The 18,407-nt window shown below is 46.9% G+C and overlaps 1 protein-coding gene and 1 pseudogene across 1 annotated transcript; one reads left to right on the forward strand and one right to left on the reverse strand.

Annotated features, from left to right (window-relative positions):
• Positions 1-2,871: 2,871 nt before the first annotated feature.
• LOC147097830 (sialic acid-binding Ig-like lectin 13) lies at positions 2,872-15,967 on the reverse strand (the record flags this gene model as incomplete). The annotated part of the gene is made up of 4 exons (XM_085970785.1): positions 15,907-15,967; positions 11,835-12,197; positions 5,913-6,206; positions 2,872-3,153 (listed from the first exon to the last, which is right to left on the reverse strand). Coding segments are annotated over exons 1-4 (979 nt in total), but the record flags the coding sequence as incomplete, so codon positions are not given.
• Positions 4,470-5,190, forward strand: LOC147097831 (uncharacterized; annotated as a pseudogene).
• Positions 15,968-18,407: the final 2,440 nt, after the last annotated feature.

An 18,407-nucleotide genomic window follows, 5' to 3' on the forward strand; every position in this document is an offset into this window, starting at 1 on the left:
CATACTCACAGAATCATAACTTTCAGCCAATGTCCCAGACTCCTCCACCACCATCCTTGGTATGTCCTACAGGACAGAATCACCAGAGGTGGCAGCACAGTGGCATACAGTTGGGAGGGCATGTCCCTGGGAGTCCTCAACATTGAAATCTCATGGCTTCAGGTCAAACATGGGCACCCTCCCTCAGCTGATGAATCAGTATTCCTCCATATTGAACACCACTTTGAAGAAGAACTGAGGGTCACTACGGCACGGAATGTACTCTGGTTGGGGGACTTGGAAGGAACATAAAAGCAGATTGTGAAAGCTTCTACAAGTATGTAACATGATAAAGATTAGTGAAGACAAATGTAGGTCCCTTACAGTCAGAAATGGGAGAATTTATAATGGGGAACAAGGAAATTGCAGAGCAATTAAACAAATACTTTGGTTCTGTCTTCACGGAAAAGGACACAAGTAACTTCCCAGAAATGCTAGGGAACCTAGGGCCTAATGAGAAAGAGGAATTAAAGGAAATTGGTATTAGTAAAAATATAGTGTTGGAGAAATTAATGGGACTGAAAACTGATAAATTCCTAGGGCCTGATAATCTGCATCCCAGAGTACTAATAGAGGTAGCCATGGAAATAGTGGATGCATTGGTTGTCATCTTTCAAAATTCTATAGATTATGGAACAGTTCCTGCAGATTGGAGGGTGGCAAATGTCACACCACTATTTAAAAAAGGAGAGAGAGAGAAAACAGGGAACTACAGACCAGTTAGCCTAACATCAGTAGTAGGGAAAGTGCTAGAGTCTATTATAAAGGATGTGATAACAGGACACTTAGAAAATATCAACAGGATTAGACAAAGTCAACATGGATTTATGAAAGGGAAATCATGTTTGACAAACCTATTGGAGTTTTTGAGGATGTAACTGGTAGAATAGATAAGGGAGAACCAGTGGTGTGGTGTATTTGGATTTTCAGAAGGCCTTTGATAAAGTCCCTCGTGTTCAGTTCCCTCCATGGCCCTCGCCTCTTCCTATCTCATTAATCTCCTCTGGCCCGACAACCTTCTGGGATCTCTGCATTCCTCCAATTCTGGCCTGTTGTGCATCCCCGATTCCCTTCGCTCCACCATTGACGGCTGTGCCTTCAGCCGTCTAGGCCTTAAGCTCAAGAATTCCCTCCCTAAGCCTCTCCGCCTCTCCCACCTCCTTTAAGATGCTCAGTCAAAAATTGACACTGAGCCACATAAGGAGATATTAAGACAGGTGACCAAAAGCTTGGTTAAAGAGGTAGGTTTCAAAGGTTATCTTAAAGAAGGAGGGAGAGGAGAGTCAGAGACTGTATATGGTGTTTATGTGCATGTGAGTGTGTGTCATAGGCTTGGTAAATTCCACAGTCTCCCATAGAAATTGGCACGTATTTTCCGATGCCTATGGGTGTGTACGCGCTGTGTTCACACCCATAGGGACATCGGAAATGCCGGGTTCAGTGCATGCGAAGCGCATGCGCTGAAAACCAGCATTTCCAATATGTCAAGAATGCTCTTGACAGATCAGACGCCTGCCCTGGAGAAGGGCCTCTGCGGGGGGAGAGTTCCGCTTTCTGCAGAACCTCCGCTCGCTGAAAACACTTACAAATCTTACACCTGGAAAAAGAAGGCGTAAGACCTGCTTTTAACAGCATAAGAATTGAAAAAAGTAAAAACAATGTTTTTTCACTCATTTATAATTTTAAAATACTTTTAAAAAAGGTAAGTTTATTTTTAGCCCTGTAAAAACCTTGGCCTAGAAATTCGGTGGGCTGCGCCACCAGTTAGCGCCTAAAGAGGGTACTCAGTGGCTTTAGCGCCACTGGCCATGCCTCCCGCGATATTTAGCTGGGGCGCTAATGGCGGCGTTAGCCTGTTGCGCTGCGCCGCCACCGATGACGTCATTGGTGTGCACAGTGCCCCGCTACTGCCTCGATCTCGATATTCGGTAGCGTCCGCCTCTGTAGCGCCGTTCGCAAATCGCGCCCGGTTCACGGGGCCTTCCTGTGGTGGCAGTGGCGCAAATTAAGGTGGAGGTGCGGGGTGGCTGTTTTTTTCGGTGGTCACCTGCCAGCACCTCCGTCCCCGGCCTCCTGATCTCCCCCCGTGGTAGTGCCGGCTGTTTTCCGAGAGCCCGGCACTTCTCCTCGGTGCCGGGCTCTTTTGCCGGCACTCACGATCTCTGATCGCGCTGGTGCAGGCCCCTCCCCCTTAAGAATGGGAGGAAGGCCTGCAGTACCGCAGCGCGCCATGCCGCAGCGTGTGGCGCTGCGGCACGTTGCGCTGCGATATTCAGTTTCAGCGCTCTAAGAGGGACGCGGATTGCCTCGAGCCTCGCCCCGTCTCCCTCTTGGGGCGCTCAAGCTGAATTTCCGGCGGTCACTACTGCTCTGATCGCTGCGCTAATTCCGGCGCCCAGGCGAGCTTGGCGCCCCGTTTGCGGCTCCACCGAATTTCTCCCCCCTTGAAATATTTTTTTCAAAAAATAAATTTTAGATTAAAATGTTTAATTTAATGTAATTTTAACTCATTTTAAAAACGTGAGTTTTTAAAAAATTTGTCTAATGTTTTAGTGTCTTTTTGGGGTGATCTCCATTCATATATTTGACGGTTCTATCTGTCAAAAGTATGAAGGAAGATTCCCTTCTCCTATTGGCTGGCCTGGCCTACGTGATCCCAGGGACGCAGTGGAGAGGCCCAGCATTGGAAGTGTCCGGACCTCGGGAGACCTCAGGTAAGAGCGTAGATTTTTTTCCGATAGGAGTCCTCCTCACGCAGGAAGCCTCCTATCGGAAATTACGGGCCAATTTTTTTTTGTATTTAGAGAGATGTGAAAGTATCTGTACACTCACATTCCACAGTGACAGCTATGCCCCTCTCCACTGCTCCATGTTCATTCTCAGCCACACACTGATAGTCTCCAGTGACCCTGGATGTAACATTAGCAAACTCCAACCACAGCTCATTGTTGGATGTTGTTCTGTTCATTGTGAGACCAAGATGTCGCCACGTCAGGTTAGAAGCTGGGAAGCTTGTGACAGAGCAGAGTATCACTGCAGAATTCCCTTCTTTTATATTGATCAACGAATCTTTAATCGTATCAAGGGAAGTAATTGAGAGATTCCGTGGTGCGTCTAAAAACAAATAAATATCAGTTAACTGTTATATCAATGCAACATTCTTTGTCACAAAGCACGTAATCCAGGCAGACAATTTACTGCAGTACTAAGGGAGCACGGACCTGTCGGAGGGGTAGTACCAGGGAAATGCTGCACTGTCGGGGGACAGTACAGAGGAAGTGCTGCACTGTCGGGGGGGCAGTACTAAGGGAGTGCTGTACAGTTTGGAGGTGCCATCTTTCGCATGACATGTTAAACCGAGGCCGCATCTGTGCTCTCAGGTGGACGTAAATGATCCCGTGACAGTATTCAAAGAAGTGTTCTTCCCAGTGTCCTGAGCAACATTTATCAATAAAGACACGTGATCTGGACCCTGCAAAGTCCTCCTCACCAACATCTGGGGATTTGTGCCAAAACTGGGAGACCTGTCTCACAGACTTGTCAAGCAAAAGCTGAGATAGTCATACTCACAGAATCCTATCTTTCAGCCAATGTCCCAGACTCCTCCATCACCATGATTGGTATGTCTTATCCCACCAACAGGACAGACCCACCAGAGGTGGCAGCACAGTGGTATACAGTTGGGAGGGAGTGTCCCTAGAGTCCTCAACATTGACTCCGGACCCCATGAGGTCTCATGGCTTCAGCTCAAACATGGGCAAGGAAACCTCCTGCTGTTTACCACCTAACACCTTCCCTCAGCTGATGAATCAGTATTCCTCCATGTTGAACACCACATTGAAGAAGAACTGAAAGTCACTTGGGCACAGAATGTACTCTGGATGGGGGACTTCAATGTCCGTCACCAAGAGTGACTCGGTAGCACCACTACTGACTGAGCTGGCCGAGTCCTGAAGGACATAGCTGCCAGACTGTGACTGCAGCAGGTGGTGAGAGAACCAGCACGAATGAAAAACATAATTGATCTCATCCTCACCAATCTACCTATCGCAGATGCATCTCTCCATGACAGTATTGGTAAGAGTGACCACCACACAGTCCTTGTGGAGACAAAATCCCATCTTCATACTGAGGGCACCCTCCATTGTGTTGTGTGGCACTACCACCATGCTAAATGGGATGGATTCAGAACAGAACTAGCAGCTCAAAACTGGGCATCCATGAGGTGCTGTGGGCCATCAACAGCAGCAGAATTGTATTCCACCACAATCTGTAACCTCATGACACGGCATATCCCTCACTCTAACACTACCATCAAGCCAGGGGACCAACCCTGGTTCAATGAGAAGTGTAGAAGAGCATGCTAGGAGCAGCACCATCCATTCCTAAAAATGAGGTGCCAACCTGGGGAAGCTGCAACACAGGGCTACATGCATGCTAAACAGCGGAAACAGCATGCTGTAGACAGAGCTAAGCGATCCCACAACCAATGGATCAGATCAAAGCTCTGCAGTCCTGCTACATTCAGTCGTCAATGGTGGTGGAGAATTAAACCACTAACGGAAGGAGGTGGTTCCATGAATAACCCGATCCTCAAAGATGGCTGAACACAGCATGCGAGTGCAAAAGACAAGGCTGAAGCATTTGCAACCATTTTCACCCAGAAGTGCCGAGTGGATGATTCATCTCGGCCTCCTCCTGAGGTCCCCACCATCACAGAAGTCAGTCTTCAGCCAATTCGATTCACTCCACATGACATCAAGAAACAGCTGAGCGCACTGGACACAGCAAAGGCTGTGGGCCCCGACAACATCCCGGCTGTTGTGCTGAAGACTTGTGCTCCAGATCTAGCCGCGTCTCCAGCCAAACTCTTTCAGTACAGCTACAACACTGGCATCTACCCGACAATGTGGAAAACTGCCCAAGTATGTCCTGTCCACAAAAAGCAGGACAAATCCAATCCAGCCAATTACCGCCCCATCAGTCTACTCTCAATCATCAGAAAAGTGATGGAAGGTATCATCGACAGTGCTATCAAGCGACACTTACTCACCAATAACCTGCTCACAGATGCTCAGTTCACGTTCCGCCAAGCCCTCTCAGTTCCCGACCTCATTACAGACTTGGTCCAAACATGGACAAAAGATCTGAATTCCAGAGCGGAGGTGAGAGTGACTGCCCTTGACATTAAGGCAGCCTTTGGCCAAGTGTGTTAACAAAAAGCCCCAGTAAAATTGAAGTAAATGGGAATCAGGTGATGAACACTCCACTGGCTAGAATCATACCTAGTGCAAAGGAAGATGGTTGTGATTGTTGGAGGTCAATCATCTCAGCCCCAGGATATTGCTGCAGGAGTTCCTCAGGGCAGTGTCCTAGGCCCAACATTCTTCAGCTGCTTCATCAATGACCTTCCCTCCATCATAAGGTCAGAAGTGGGGATGTTCACTGATGACTGCACAGTGTTCAGTTCCATTCGCAATTCCTCAGATAATGAAGCAGTCCATGCCCACATGCAGCAAGACCTGGACGACATTCAGGACAAGGGCTGCAGGCTTATGGGAACACCATCACCTCCACATTCCCCTTCAAGTCACACACCATCCTGACTTGGAAATATATCGACATTCCTTCATCATCGTTGGGTCAAAATCCTGGAACTCCCTCCATACCTTCACCGCACGGACTGCAGCGGTTCAAGAAGGTGGCTCACCACCACCTTCTCAGGAGTAATTAGAGATGGGCAATAAACGCTGGCCTTGCCAGCAATGCCCACATCACAGGAACAAATTTTAAAAAATTGCTGTTTGTGGGATCTTGCTGTGTGCAATGTAGACAATTATGTGTAATGTAGCATAAAGGATGTCCATACTTACATTGCACAGTTAGTGTGAGGGTCCGCTCCGATGAAACAGATGGATAACTGACCCTGCAGGTAAGAGTTTTCCCGTGGTGCTTGAGTGATGGGATCAGGGTCAGAACAGCAGTATATGTCAGAGTGACGCCATGCTGAGTTACACTGTTTGAGACTGACCCGGGTATGTCAGCTGGTTTGACCCAGGTTAAGACAGGTGCTCTTCCCTTGCACGTGGTGTTGAAAGTGCAGCTTACGTCCACACGCTTTCCTGCAATAATTTCAGCAGGGAATATCATGGGTTTATCTGTGAAACCTAACAGACAGAGAATGGATCCTTTTAGATAAATTTAACATGAAGCATCGGTTCAAATAGAAATCATCGTCCCGCAAGTGAAACTATTTTTACGAAGGTGATAGCAGAGGATATAATGATCAGGAAAGACTGAACAGGTTGGGCTTTTTTCTTTGAAAAGAGATGGCTGAGGGCTGGCCTAACAGAGGTCTTTAAAATGATGAAGGTGTTCGATAGGGTAGACGTAGAGAAGATGTTTCCACTTGTTGGAGGACACCAGAACTAGGGGCCATCAACATAATATAGTCACTAAAAATCCATCAGGGAATTCAAGAGAAACTTCTTTACCAAGAGAGTGGTGAGAATGTGGAACTCGCTACCACAGGGAGTGATTGAGGCTAATAGCACTGATGCATTTAAGGGGAAGCTAGATAGGTACGTGGGGGGAAAAGGAACAGAAGGATATGCTGATCGGGCGAGATGAAGGACGGTTGGAAGAAGCTCGTGTGGCGCATACACACCAGCATCGACCAGTTGTGCTGAATGGCCTGTTTGTAACTCTCAATGTAAATCTGTGTAACTCTGTGTTAATCTGTGTTACTCTGTGTAACTCCCTGTAATTATGTAAGAGAAAGAACTTTCCTATTTTCAGGCTTGGCTGAGTGTCTGTCATTGTGCTTAAAGCACTTTCACTCTGAGACCCTTGAATTGCCAATAATGGGTGGGGGTGGAGGAGCAAGTCCCACTTCGGATCCTCACTATCTCAACAATCTCTGCCTATGTTAAATTATATCCTGTACTCAGCAGGACCGAAACAAGTTGCATTTATCCCTCAACCAACAACTAAAACAGATAATCTGGTCATTTATCTCACTGATGTTTGTGGGAGCTTGTTGTGCACAAGTTGGCTGCTGCGATTCCTACATTGCAAGAGTGACTACACTTCTTTGACTGTTAAGCGCATTGGGACATCCTGCGGTCATTAAGAGCGCTGTAGAAATGCAAGGATCTCAGCTCGGAAGATCAGGAAGTAGAATCAGTATGGGTGGAGATAAGGAATAACAAGGGTCAGAAAACACTGGTAGGGGTAGTATATAGGCCCCCTAACAGTGGCTATAATGTTGGGCAGAATATTATTCAAGAAATAGTAGGAGCTTGCAACAAAGGTAATGCAATAATCTTGGGGGACTTTAATCTTCAGATAGACTGGACAAATCAAATTGGCAAAGGTAGTCTGGAGGATGAGTTCATGGAATGCATTCAGGGCAGTTTCTTTGAACAATATGTCATGGAACCAATAAAGGAACAGGTTATTTTAGATCTTGTATTGTGTAATGAGACAGGGTTAATTAGCAATCTCATAGTAAAGGATCCTTTGGGGCAGAGTGATCATAATATGATTGTATTTCACATTAATTTTGAGAGTGACTTGCCTAAGTCTGAAATTAGAGTGTTAGGGCTGGATTTTCATTGAGGAGGCGGGTAGGAGGCGGGACTACAACTTTCGGGGTTGTACTTCCGCCTCCATCGAGTTGTAGCCAACCCACGTGATTTTGACTTGATTGACCTTGTTGAGCCCGCCCAGCGGGCTCAGCAGGCCAATTAAGCATCACCCGGCAACAGGTGACATCACAGATTGATATTTCATCTGTCAAGACCTTTTGACAGATGAAATATCAGCATTTCACAGATGTTTGAAGCTATCAAATACTGACAATCTGTATTCTAAGTTAATTCCTTCCTCTCAGGGTGATTTCGAGATCTCTCCGGAACAGAAAGCTGCATGCTGCAATTTTTGACAGATCGTGGCCATTCTGCTTTCTGTGTCGGTGAGATGAGGGACTCCTGAGACCTGAAGGAAGGAAGGCTGTAAAGGTAAGTAAAACTTCTTTAAACACTTTAAACACACCAAAAAGACTTACCTCTGCACATCATTCACCTGAACACCGGACATCTCAACCATTCCAAGCCCTTCAGCCTGACGGCCCACCTCACTAACTTGGCGTGGTTTGGAGCTGTTGGGAATCCCACACTTCAAGAATGAAAATAGGGATTTGGCTAAAAACTGCCTGTTAACTACCTGTTAACAGGCAGTTAATTGGCACTAATCCCCTTCCCGCCTCGGGGAGGCAGGTCCCAGTACGGGTCAGGTACCCATCTCCTTTGAAACTGGCATGGAGGCGGGTTGGGGGCGGGATGGGTTTGTGCCCCCCGATTTTGGGATTTTAACCCCCCACACGCCTCCAATCCCACCTCCACAGCCCAATGAAAATCCTGCCCTTAAACTTAAATAAAGACAATTACATAGGTATGAGGGGGGAGTTGGCTAAGGTAGATTGGAAAAATAGATTAAAGGTATGGCAGTAGATAAGCAGTGGCTAGCAATAAAAGAGATATTTCATAATTCGCAACAAAAATACATTCCATTGAGAAACAAAAACTCCACGGGAAAAGTGACTCAACCGTGGCTAACTAAAGAAGTTTTGGATAACATTAGATTGAAAGAAGAAGGTGAGCCCTTGTACCCATGCTCTCCAATGACTCTCTCCTTAGGATAAAACAGAAGGCAGCTGCAGATGAGGCAAAGAACAATAGTAAGCCTGAGGATTGGGAGAGTTTCAGAAACCAGCAAAGGTTGACCAAAAAATTGATAAAAATGGAAAAAATAGAATGAGAGAAAACTAACAAGAAATATAAAAAGCAGATTGTAAGAGCTTCTACAAGTATGTAAAAGGGAAGAGAGTAGCAAAAGTAAATGTTGGTCCCTCAGAGGCTGAAACAGGAGAAATTATTAGTGGAAATAAGGAAATGGCAGAAACGTTAAACAAATATTGTCTCTGTCTTCACAGTAGAAGACACAAGAAGCATACCAAAAATGGTGGGGAACCAAGGGCCTAATGAGGCTGAGGTACTTAACATAATTACTATAAGTAGAGAAAAAGTATTAGACAAATTAATGGGACTAAAAGCCGACAAATCCCCTGGACCTGATGACCTACATTCTAGGGTTCTAAAAGAGGTGGCTGAAGAGATAGTGGATGCATTGGTCTTTCAAAATTCCCTGGATTCTAGAACGGTCCCAACGGATTGGAAGGTAGCAAATGTAACACCGCTATTCAGGAAAGGAGGGAGAGAAAAATAGGGAACTACAGGCCAGTTAGCCTGACATCAGTTGTCGGGAAAATGCTGGACTCCATTGTTAAGGAACTGGTATCAGGGCATTAAGAAAATCATAACATGGTGAGGCACAGTCAACATGGTTTTATGAAAGGGAAATCGTGTTTGACAAATATATTAGAGTTTTGAGGATATACTTAGCAGGGTAGATAAAGGGGAACAAGTGGATGTTATATATTTGGATTTCTAAAAGGCATTCGATAAGGTGCTACGTAAAAGGTTATTACACAAGATTAGGGCTCATGGGGTTGGGGGTAATATAGTAGCATGGATAGAAGATTGGTTAACGGGCAGAAAAAAAAGAGTAGAGATAAATGCATCTTTTTCATGTTGGCAGGCTGTAACTAGTGGAGTGTTGCAAGGATCAGTGTTGGGGCCTCAGCTATTTACAATCTATATTAATGGCCTAGATGAACGGACCGAGCGTAATGTATCCAAGTTTGCTGATGAGACAAAGCCAGTTGGGACAGGAAGCTATGAAGAGAACACAAAGGACTGGATTTTACCTGCCGAGACTAATTGGAGTGGGACTGTTGCCTTCCAGTTTCTAGTCCTGCCCCCAGTGACGTCCGACGCACAGATGCTATTTTGCCCTGATTGGCCTTGTTAAGCCCGCCCTTCGGGCTTGCCGGCCAATTAAGAGAAAGCCGGTGTCAGATGATGTCAGTTGATGACGCTTCAGCTGCCAGTTTTCTTAAAGGGACATGTAGTATTTATTTTTGACAGATGATTTGTCAGTGTTTGAGGTGCTGTCAAACACTGACAGTCACTGTAAAAAAGTGAGCCCTTGTACCCATGCTCTCCAATGACTCTCTCCTTAGGATAAAACAGATGGCAGCTGCAGATGAGGTTACAGAAGTGATCTGTCACTTCTCCCAATGAGGTGAGGCCACACAAACACTTCAATGCTTGTCACCTACAGGAAAATCTAAACACATTAAAAATGACTTTCCCAACATCTCCTTATCTCTGATACTCACCAGTGTCCCATTGGATCCTTCACACCACTTCTGCAGCTGTCATCTATACACAAACATTACAACAGACCCACACTCACTCACCCTTACGGGGTTCCCCGATGTCGGGAAGTCCACAGCAGAAGTCTCAAAATGGGAAAAAGCCTCTGTTAACAGGCAGTTAAATGGCTATGATGCTCTTCCCGCCACTAGAAGTCGGGTCCCAGGCGCAAATTGGGGACCCGACTCCCGGGAAGATTGTTTGGAGGCGGGTTGGGAGCGGGTTCGGGACCCACTCCCATTCTTTTTGATTTTGCCAGCAGTTCCGCCTCCAAAGCCGCTTCCACAGGGCTGGTAAAATCCAGCCCTAAGTGTCTGCAAAGGGATATAGATAGACTAAGTGAGTGGTCAGTAAGGTGGCAGATGGCGTATAATGTAGGGAAATGTGAGGTTATTCACTTTGGTAGGAAGAATAGAAAAACAGAATAATTTTTAAATGGTGAGAAACTTTCAAATGCTGGCGTTCAGAGATATTTGGGTGTCTTTGAGCAAGAAACACAGAAAGCTAGCATACAGGTACAGCAAGCACTAAAGAAGGCAAATGACATGTTGGCCTTTATTGCAAAGGGGTTGGCGTATATAGAGTAAGGAATCTTGCTACAATTGTACAGGGCCTTGGTGACACCACAGTTTTGGTCTCCTTATCTGAGGAAGGATATACTTGCCTTGGAGGCGGTGCAACGAAGATTCACTAGATTGATTCCTGGGATGAGAGGGCTGTCCTATGATGAGAGATTGTGTAGAATGGGCCTATACTCTCTGGAGTTTAGAAGAATGAGAGGTGATCTCATTGAAACATACAAGATTCTGAAGGGGATTGACAGGGTAGATGCTGAGAGGTTGTTTCCCCTGGCTGGCGTGTTTAGAACTAGGGGGCATAGTCTCAGGTTAAGGGGTAGGCCATTTAAGACGGAGATGAGGAGGAATTTCGTCACTCATTGGGTTGTGAATCTTTGAATTCTCTGCCCCAGAGGGCTGAGAATGTTGAGTCTTTGTGTATATTCAAGGCTGAGATCGATAGATTTTTGGACCAGGGGATCGAGGGATATGGAGATCGTGCAGGAAAGTGGAGTTGAGGCCGATAATCAGCCATGATCTTATTGAGTGGCGGAACAGGCTCGAGGGGCCGTATGGGCTACTCTTGCTCTTATTTCTTATGTTCTTATGTTCTATACTTTGTCTATATGTCAGAATTTAAACACGATTAGACAGATAGATGGGAGTTGATAACCTGATAACATTGATGGACACAGTCAAGACATTCAATCATTATAATAAAGTGAGTATTAGAGGATGCTTTAGGACTCAACTGGAAGATATCACCAGGATATTGGTAATCAGACGCTGCATTATAATAAGCTATGTTTTATATGTTAATATGTAACCGGCGCAGTTTATGTTATTTCCCATTAACTGCTAAATGTGAATTATTGAGTAATTATAACACAGCACTTACCAGAAACTTGAAGCTGTGTGTCAGGTTTGTAGTTGTATTTATTCTTGTCATCAAATTCTATTCTGAAATAATAAGTCCCTGCATCTTGCTGTTTGACATTATTTATACTCAGGGAACAGTCGTCATCTTTCAGGTCTCCAGACAGCCGGGTCCGATGTCGGAACCGTAACGACTCTTGATTGTGTTCCTTGGAGTGAAAGACTATAGACGTTCTCCATCCCTCATTTTTATACCAGATTCCAACTCGCGGTTGGTTTGCCAGATGCGATGGATAACTGTAATTACATGGAATCTGTGCACACAAACCATCCTGTGCTTTCACAACTTGTGGAGTGTTGCTTTTCCAGTCTTTTGACAATACAGCTGAGGAGAAAAATATCAATAATTAGCACTGGATGGATTTTCACTCCACTAGACTCGATATCCACCTCCTCTGCCATTGGTGCACTGTGGCTGCAGTGTGTACCATCTACAGGACAAACAAGGAACTCACCAAGGTTACTCAACAGATGAAAGGGAATCCTGGACATGGGAGCGGAAAAGTGTGTTCTATATTGACTCAAGGACCTCAGGACCCTGTTTAGTGAAGCAAGTCTTCCACCCAACACCAAGCCTAATAGACTCACCAATGGAGATATATTCTGCGCTGAATTACAATGCAGGAACAATGGATTGGAAACCATCAGAACTCACGCCATTTTCTCCATTATGAATCACTATTTAAAACCTTCTTGTTTGGTCTGCAACCCATCTGATTGGCTAGGCTGATTCAGTCTACTTGGCACAATTTGGCCGCGATTTCCCCAACCTCCGCGGGTCCATGGCGGGCGAGGTCGGTGACGGGTCGTGACCTCACTGCTGGCTCCATCCCAGCCTCCGACATGACTTTCCCCTGATTGGGCTTGTTAAGCCCACCCTGTGCGTTTGCCGGCCAATTGAATGAAGCAGGTCTGATGACATTGTTTGATAAGTTTCCTTATCAGCCGGTTTCCTTAAAGGGATCATGCGCAAATTTGCATTGACATCTGTACTGTCAGTGTTCTACTGCATTGAGGTGCTGCAAACACTGACAAGCACTGCACAGAGGTGCACGGCTGCACGCAGGCTCGTCTATGAATCCCTTCCTATGCTTATGGAGGGAGTCACAGCACACAGGGTGATTCTCTTCCCTTCCCAAGAGCGGAGGAATCCTCCCCAGGAGACCAACGTAGCCTGTTTGTACATTGCACAGGAGGCCACAAGCAGGAATGTCATGAGGAGGACCAGGCTGCAGTGGCTCAAACCTTTCGATTATCTCAATAGATGATGAAACATTACTGCAAAGCCACACTCAACCTCATCCTGCTGTGCCACTCGTCACATCTTATTACTCTGCCTTCCCTACCCTACCCCTGCACATCCTTACTCACACCAACTTACCTTGCACCTCCACCCATCCCTCTCTATCTGCATTATCACTTTCCCTTCTTACTAGCCACCCCTCACACTTACCCTCATCCTAGTCCAATCATACTAACTAACAACACACAAGGGTAGGCACTTGTGTGTTTTAGCCAATTTTCATGTGATGTTTCTGTTAATGTGCTGTCAAACATTGAAATCTTTATTTTCAACACTTTGCGTTCTTGGACAGATTGGAGTGCACCTTTGGAAGTGGCTTATTGAGTTGCAGTGAATGGTGAAACATGATAGCACCCCCTGCAATGCTGATGAGTGTGAAAGGAATGGCTTGGACATTGTAGGGATGCTTTATGGTGTTGGTGTGGGGTGGCGCCAACCTTGGTGCATCATGTGGCAGCCAGGGTGTACAACATCAAGTGAAGTAAATGCGGCCATAGTGAGGCCATCCCTGGTATCCCGGGCAGCAATGTGGTCGGGTGCTGATGCCCTGTGTCCTGCGCAGCATCAGGTGATTGTGGAGAAGGTTGGTGTGGTTGTTGGTGCTGCTGGTGTGCCCGGTGCTGCTGGTGTTGGGGCTGATTGTGGTCGGATTCTGAGGACCAAGGTGAGATGTATGAAGGGCTCCCATGTTGATGGAATAGATGGCAGGTAAAGTTGAGATGACAGAAGCAATCTGTCAATGGTGAGACAGGTTGTTCCAATGAGGTGACACTGGATAGAGAGTTTGCTCCATACACTTGCAACCTGCAAAAAGTTGAATCTGTCTTCCAAATGCAGTAAGCAACAGCTGCTGAGCATGGAAAGAAAACAGCTGTGAGATGGGAGCTTTTATAGCACATTTCAAGCTGTCAAGTAATGAGATGATTCCACGAGCAGTGTGGTCCCCAATGGTGAGCTGCTAATTTCTGAAGGTGAGCTCAAAATTGTTGTTAATCCTCTGTTAACAAGGTCATAATAACCTGAATTGCCTCCCCCGCCTCACCGTGTTCGGTTTGCTCAGCACTGACAGACCCGACATTTGATAAAGGTATGTGGCAGCGGGTTTTCAGCGGGGTCCCGATCTGCTGTCAAAAAACACACTTTCCTACCCGACCCACCACCGATCGTGCCCGCTGACCCCCTGGAAAAGTCCCCACTTTGTGTCTTCATCCTCTAAGGAATCACTTTGGATCCTCATTGTCCAAGGAATCTCTTTGGATCCTCATTGTCTAAGGAATAACTCTGGATCCTCATTGTCGAAGGAATCTATCTGGATCATCATTGTCTATGGAATCACTCTGGATCCTCATTGTCTAAAGATTCATTTTGGATCTTCATTGTCTAAGGATTATTTTAGATACAAAACCAATGTTGTTGTAGGTTGATTCCAATACAGCATTGTAGACTGACTTGTCCCCAGGCTCAGCACTGGCCCTACTCCAGCAGACACTTTGAAGCACAGTGGCAAAGTGCCTCTAGCCTGAGCTCTAAATGTGTCGGAGGTGCCGCTGTGTTGGGTTCATGAATTTCACAGACGGTCTCACTGCGGGTTTGTTGAAACTGAACTGGGCCCCACCTTAAACAATGATGGCAAACAGCTCTTGTTCCCTGTTCTTCTGCAATATTCATGATTCTAACAGGAAAGAAAATGAGTTGCTATAAGGAACTTAAATCATAGAATCCCAGAATCTTAAAACACAGAAGGAGTTCAATCAGCCCATCGTGCCTGTGTCTGCACTTTGAAGGAGCGATCCAATTAGTCTCACTCCCCTGCTCTTTCCCCATAGCCCTGCACATTTTTCCACTTCAAGCATTTATCCAATTCCCTTTTGAAAGTTACTATTGAATCTGCTTCCACCGCCCTTTCAGGCAGCGCATTCCAGATCAGAACAACTCGCTGCATAAAAAAAATTCTCCTCACCTCCCCTTAGCTTGGATTGTAATCATCACTGCAGGGCTATAGTTGAATTGCTCCACCAAAAAGGCAGCACAGGCATGATGGGCTGAGCGGACTCTTTCTGTACTATAAGATTCTATGATTCTATGAAATTTAACTGCAGAGCAGATCAGAGGCAAACAGAGAAACTCTGTATATTTGAGATCTTTATACATTTCCTGGTATGCCTTCTTTCTATCTTTCAGTTATTTTGCACCCTTATCGTGGTTGCCATCATGGTGAGAATGGGCAGGAAGCTGAACTGCCTGTCTATTCTCAGTGCTGCTGTGGTGCCTTCATGGGAACTTCTCACTAAAATCAGCAAATGACACAAATTTCAGGACTTTGCTAGCGGAACTCTAACATCGGGAGAGATTTCTTCCCTCAGTTTGTATCCCCCTTCTCTCCTCAACTCGTTTCCCCCTGTGCTCGGTGACCTACATTGGCACTCGGGCCGGCAACACTTCGAATTTAAAATCCTCATCCTCGATATCAAATCGCCCCGTGGCCTCTCTCCGCTCCCTATCTCTGTAACCTCCTCCAGCCCTGCAACCCTCCAAGATGTCTGTGCTCCTCCAATTGTTGCCAGATTGGAAAATGTATGTCAGCAGGCAGTGGGGTGATGGGTGAACGGGACTTGGTGCGAATTGGTACGCTGGGTCACTGCTGAATTTGGTCCCCAATCATAGCTCCATAAGAATGATCTTGAGCAAAGGCAATTAACCATAAATATGTCCGAGCTGACGATGATATTACCTTGGAGAAGTGACAGGAGGCAGTAAGATATCCTGATCATTGTCCGCTCCCAGATATTTCTTCAACTTCTCACTCACAAGGTCTGAAACAGAAAGGAGTTAATGAGACCTCACCTCTTGCCCAATAGCGCTCGAGAGATCAAAACCGCTTTTACACAATGTCTTCACGGACAAATTGATTCAACGTGGGATGAAAGGTGCTCTGCAGTGAGTTACAAGGCTTTAAGGAAGAAAAAAGACTTGCATTTCTATAGCGGCGTTCACTACCTCAGAACGCCCCAAAGTGCTTTACAGCCAATGAAGTACTTTCTGAAGTGTCACTGTTGTAATGTAGGAAAGGTGGCAGCCATTTTGCGCGCAGCAAGCTCGCACAAATAGCAATGTGATCATGACCAGACCGGCTGCTTTTCAGTGATGCTGGTTGAGGGATAAATATTGGCCCCAGGGCATCGGGGAGAACTCACCTGCTTTTCCTCTAAAGAGTGACATGGGACCTTTTAGGCCCAGCTAAGAGGGCAAACAGGCCTCAGTTTAACTTCCCTTCCGAAAGACGTCACATCCGACAATGCAGCACTCTCTCAGTACTGCACCTCCGACAATGCAGCACTCTCTCAGTACTGCCCCTCCGACAGTGCAGCACACCGTCAGTACTGCCCCTCCGACAGTGCAGCACTCCCTCAGTACAGCCCCTCCAACAGTGCAGCACTCCCTCAGTACTGCCCCTCCGACAGTGCAGCACTCCCTCAGTACTGCCTGTCCAACAGTGCAGCACTCCCTCAGTTACTGCCCCTCCGACAGTGCAGCACTCCCTCAGTACTGCCCCTCTGACAATGCTGCACTCCATCAGTACTTCACTTCAAACAGTGCAGCACTCCCTCAGTACTGCCCCACGAAAAGTGCAGCTCTCCCTCAGTACTGCCCCTCCAACAGTGCAGCACTCCCTCAGTACTGCCCCTGTGACAGTGCAGCACTCCCTCAGTACTGCCCCTCCAACAGTGCAGCACTCCCTCAGTACTGCCCCTCTGACAGGGCAGCGCTACCTCAGTACTGCCCCTCTGACTGTGCAGCACTCCCTCAGTACTGCCCCTCCGACAGAGTAGTGCTCCCTCAGTACTGCCCCTCTGACAGTGCAGCACTCCCTCAGTACTGCCCCTCCGACAGAGCAGCACTCCCTCATTACTGTCCCTCCGACAGTGCAGCGCTCGCTCAGTACTGCTCCTCCGACGGTGCAGCACTCCCTCAGTACTGCCCTTCCGACAGAGCAGCACTCCCTCAGTACTGCCCCTCCGACAGTGCAGCACTCCCTCAGTACTGCCCCTCCGACAGTGCAGCACTCCCTCAGTACTGCCCCCCGACAGTGCAGCGCTCCCTCAGTACTGCCCTTCCGACAGAGCAGCACTCCCTCAGTACTGCCCCTCCGACAGAGCAGCACTCCCTCAGTACTGCCCCTCTGACAGTGCTGCGCTTCCTCAGTAATGCCCCTCCGACAGTGCAGCACGCCCTCAGTACTGGCCCTGGGTGCTTCGGCCTGGATCTTGTGCTCAATCTCTGGACTTCCCTTGTTCCTTGAAATAGAAAGATGTCCTGTACGACAGACTTCAGCCCCAAGCCCAGACCTCAGTAATAAGTAGAAATTTTGAAAAGGCATCAGTCATTGGAATCTGTGCTTATAAACTCACAACACCAACAAAGGACGACGTTGGTCGTGGAAGTGAATTATAATCGATCCGTTACTTACCCAGGGCCTCTCCGACTAGTCGCCTGGAGAGTAATTGCTGACATTCACTGCTGGGCACCAATGACCTTCCTGTGCTGCTCTGTGTATTTATTTAGCAAGTGTTGATGTGTCAGTGTGAGTCAAATGAGGAAATAGAGAACTAGTGAGAAAACATCACTTTTTCTTGCCTTCGTGGCAAACGGTTAACCCTTTGTGTCCTGACACTGTGACGATATTTCTGCTCAAAGCTGGGCAGCCGTTGACATGGAGTTTCTACCGTGGCTCAGTGGGTTGTGCACTGACACTTGCCTCTGAGGCAGAAGGTCATGGGTTCAAGACCCCACTCCAGAGACTTGAGCCCCATAATCCAGGCCGACACTTCGGGGGTGATTATCTCAATGGGAAGCTTTTGAAGGCGGGACTCCCACTTGTCGGGTTTCAGTACCGCCTCCATCAGCTTCTGGCCAATCAGCGGGATTTTCCCGTTTGACATTGTTAAGCCCGCCTGGCGGGCTCAGCAGACCAATTAGGGCAAAGCCGTTGGCAGAGCACGTCAACGTATGACGTGTCATCGGTCAAGAATTTTTGAAAGAAGAAATGTCATCGTTTGACAGCTCTGTGAAGCTGTCAAACACTGACATTCTGTGTAGTTTGATGAGGTCTTGCATTCACGACCTCAACAACCTTCTTTCTTTTACAAAATTGAGATGTTTGTTGCATCTGAGAATGCAATGGCCATCTCTCATCTGCAACACGGAGGTCCCAGACTCTCCGCATACACACCG

Source organism: Somniosus microcephalus, chromosome 30 (assembly GCF_052327205.1).
Source record: "Somniosus microcephalus isolate GS21.2 chromosome 30, FLI_Smic_1.0, whole genome shotgun sequence".
NCBI lineage: Eukaryota > Metazoa > Chordata > Chondrichthyes > Squaliformes > Somniosidae > Somniosus > Somniosus microcephalus.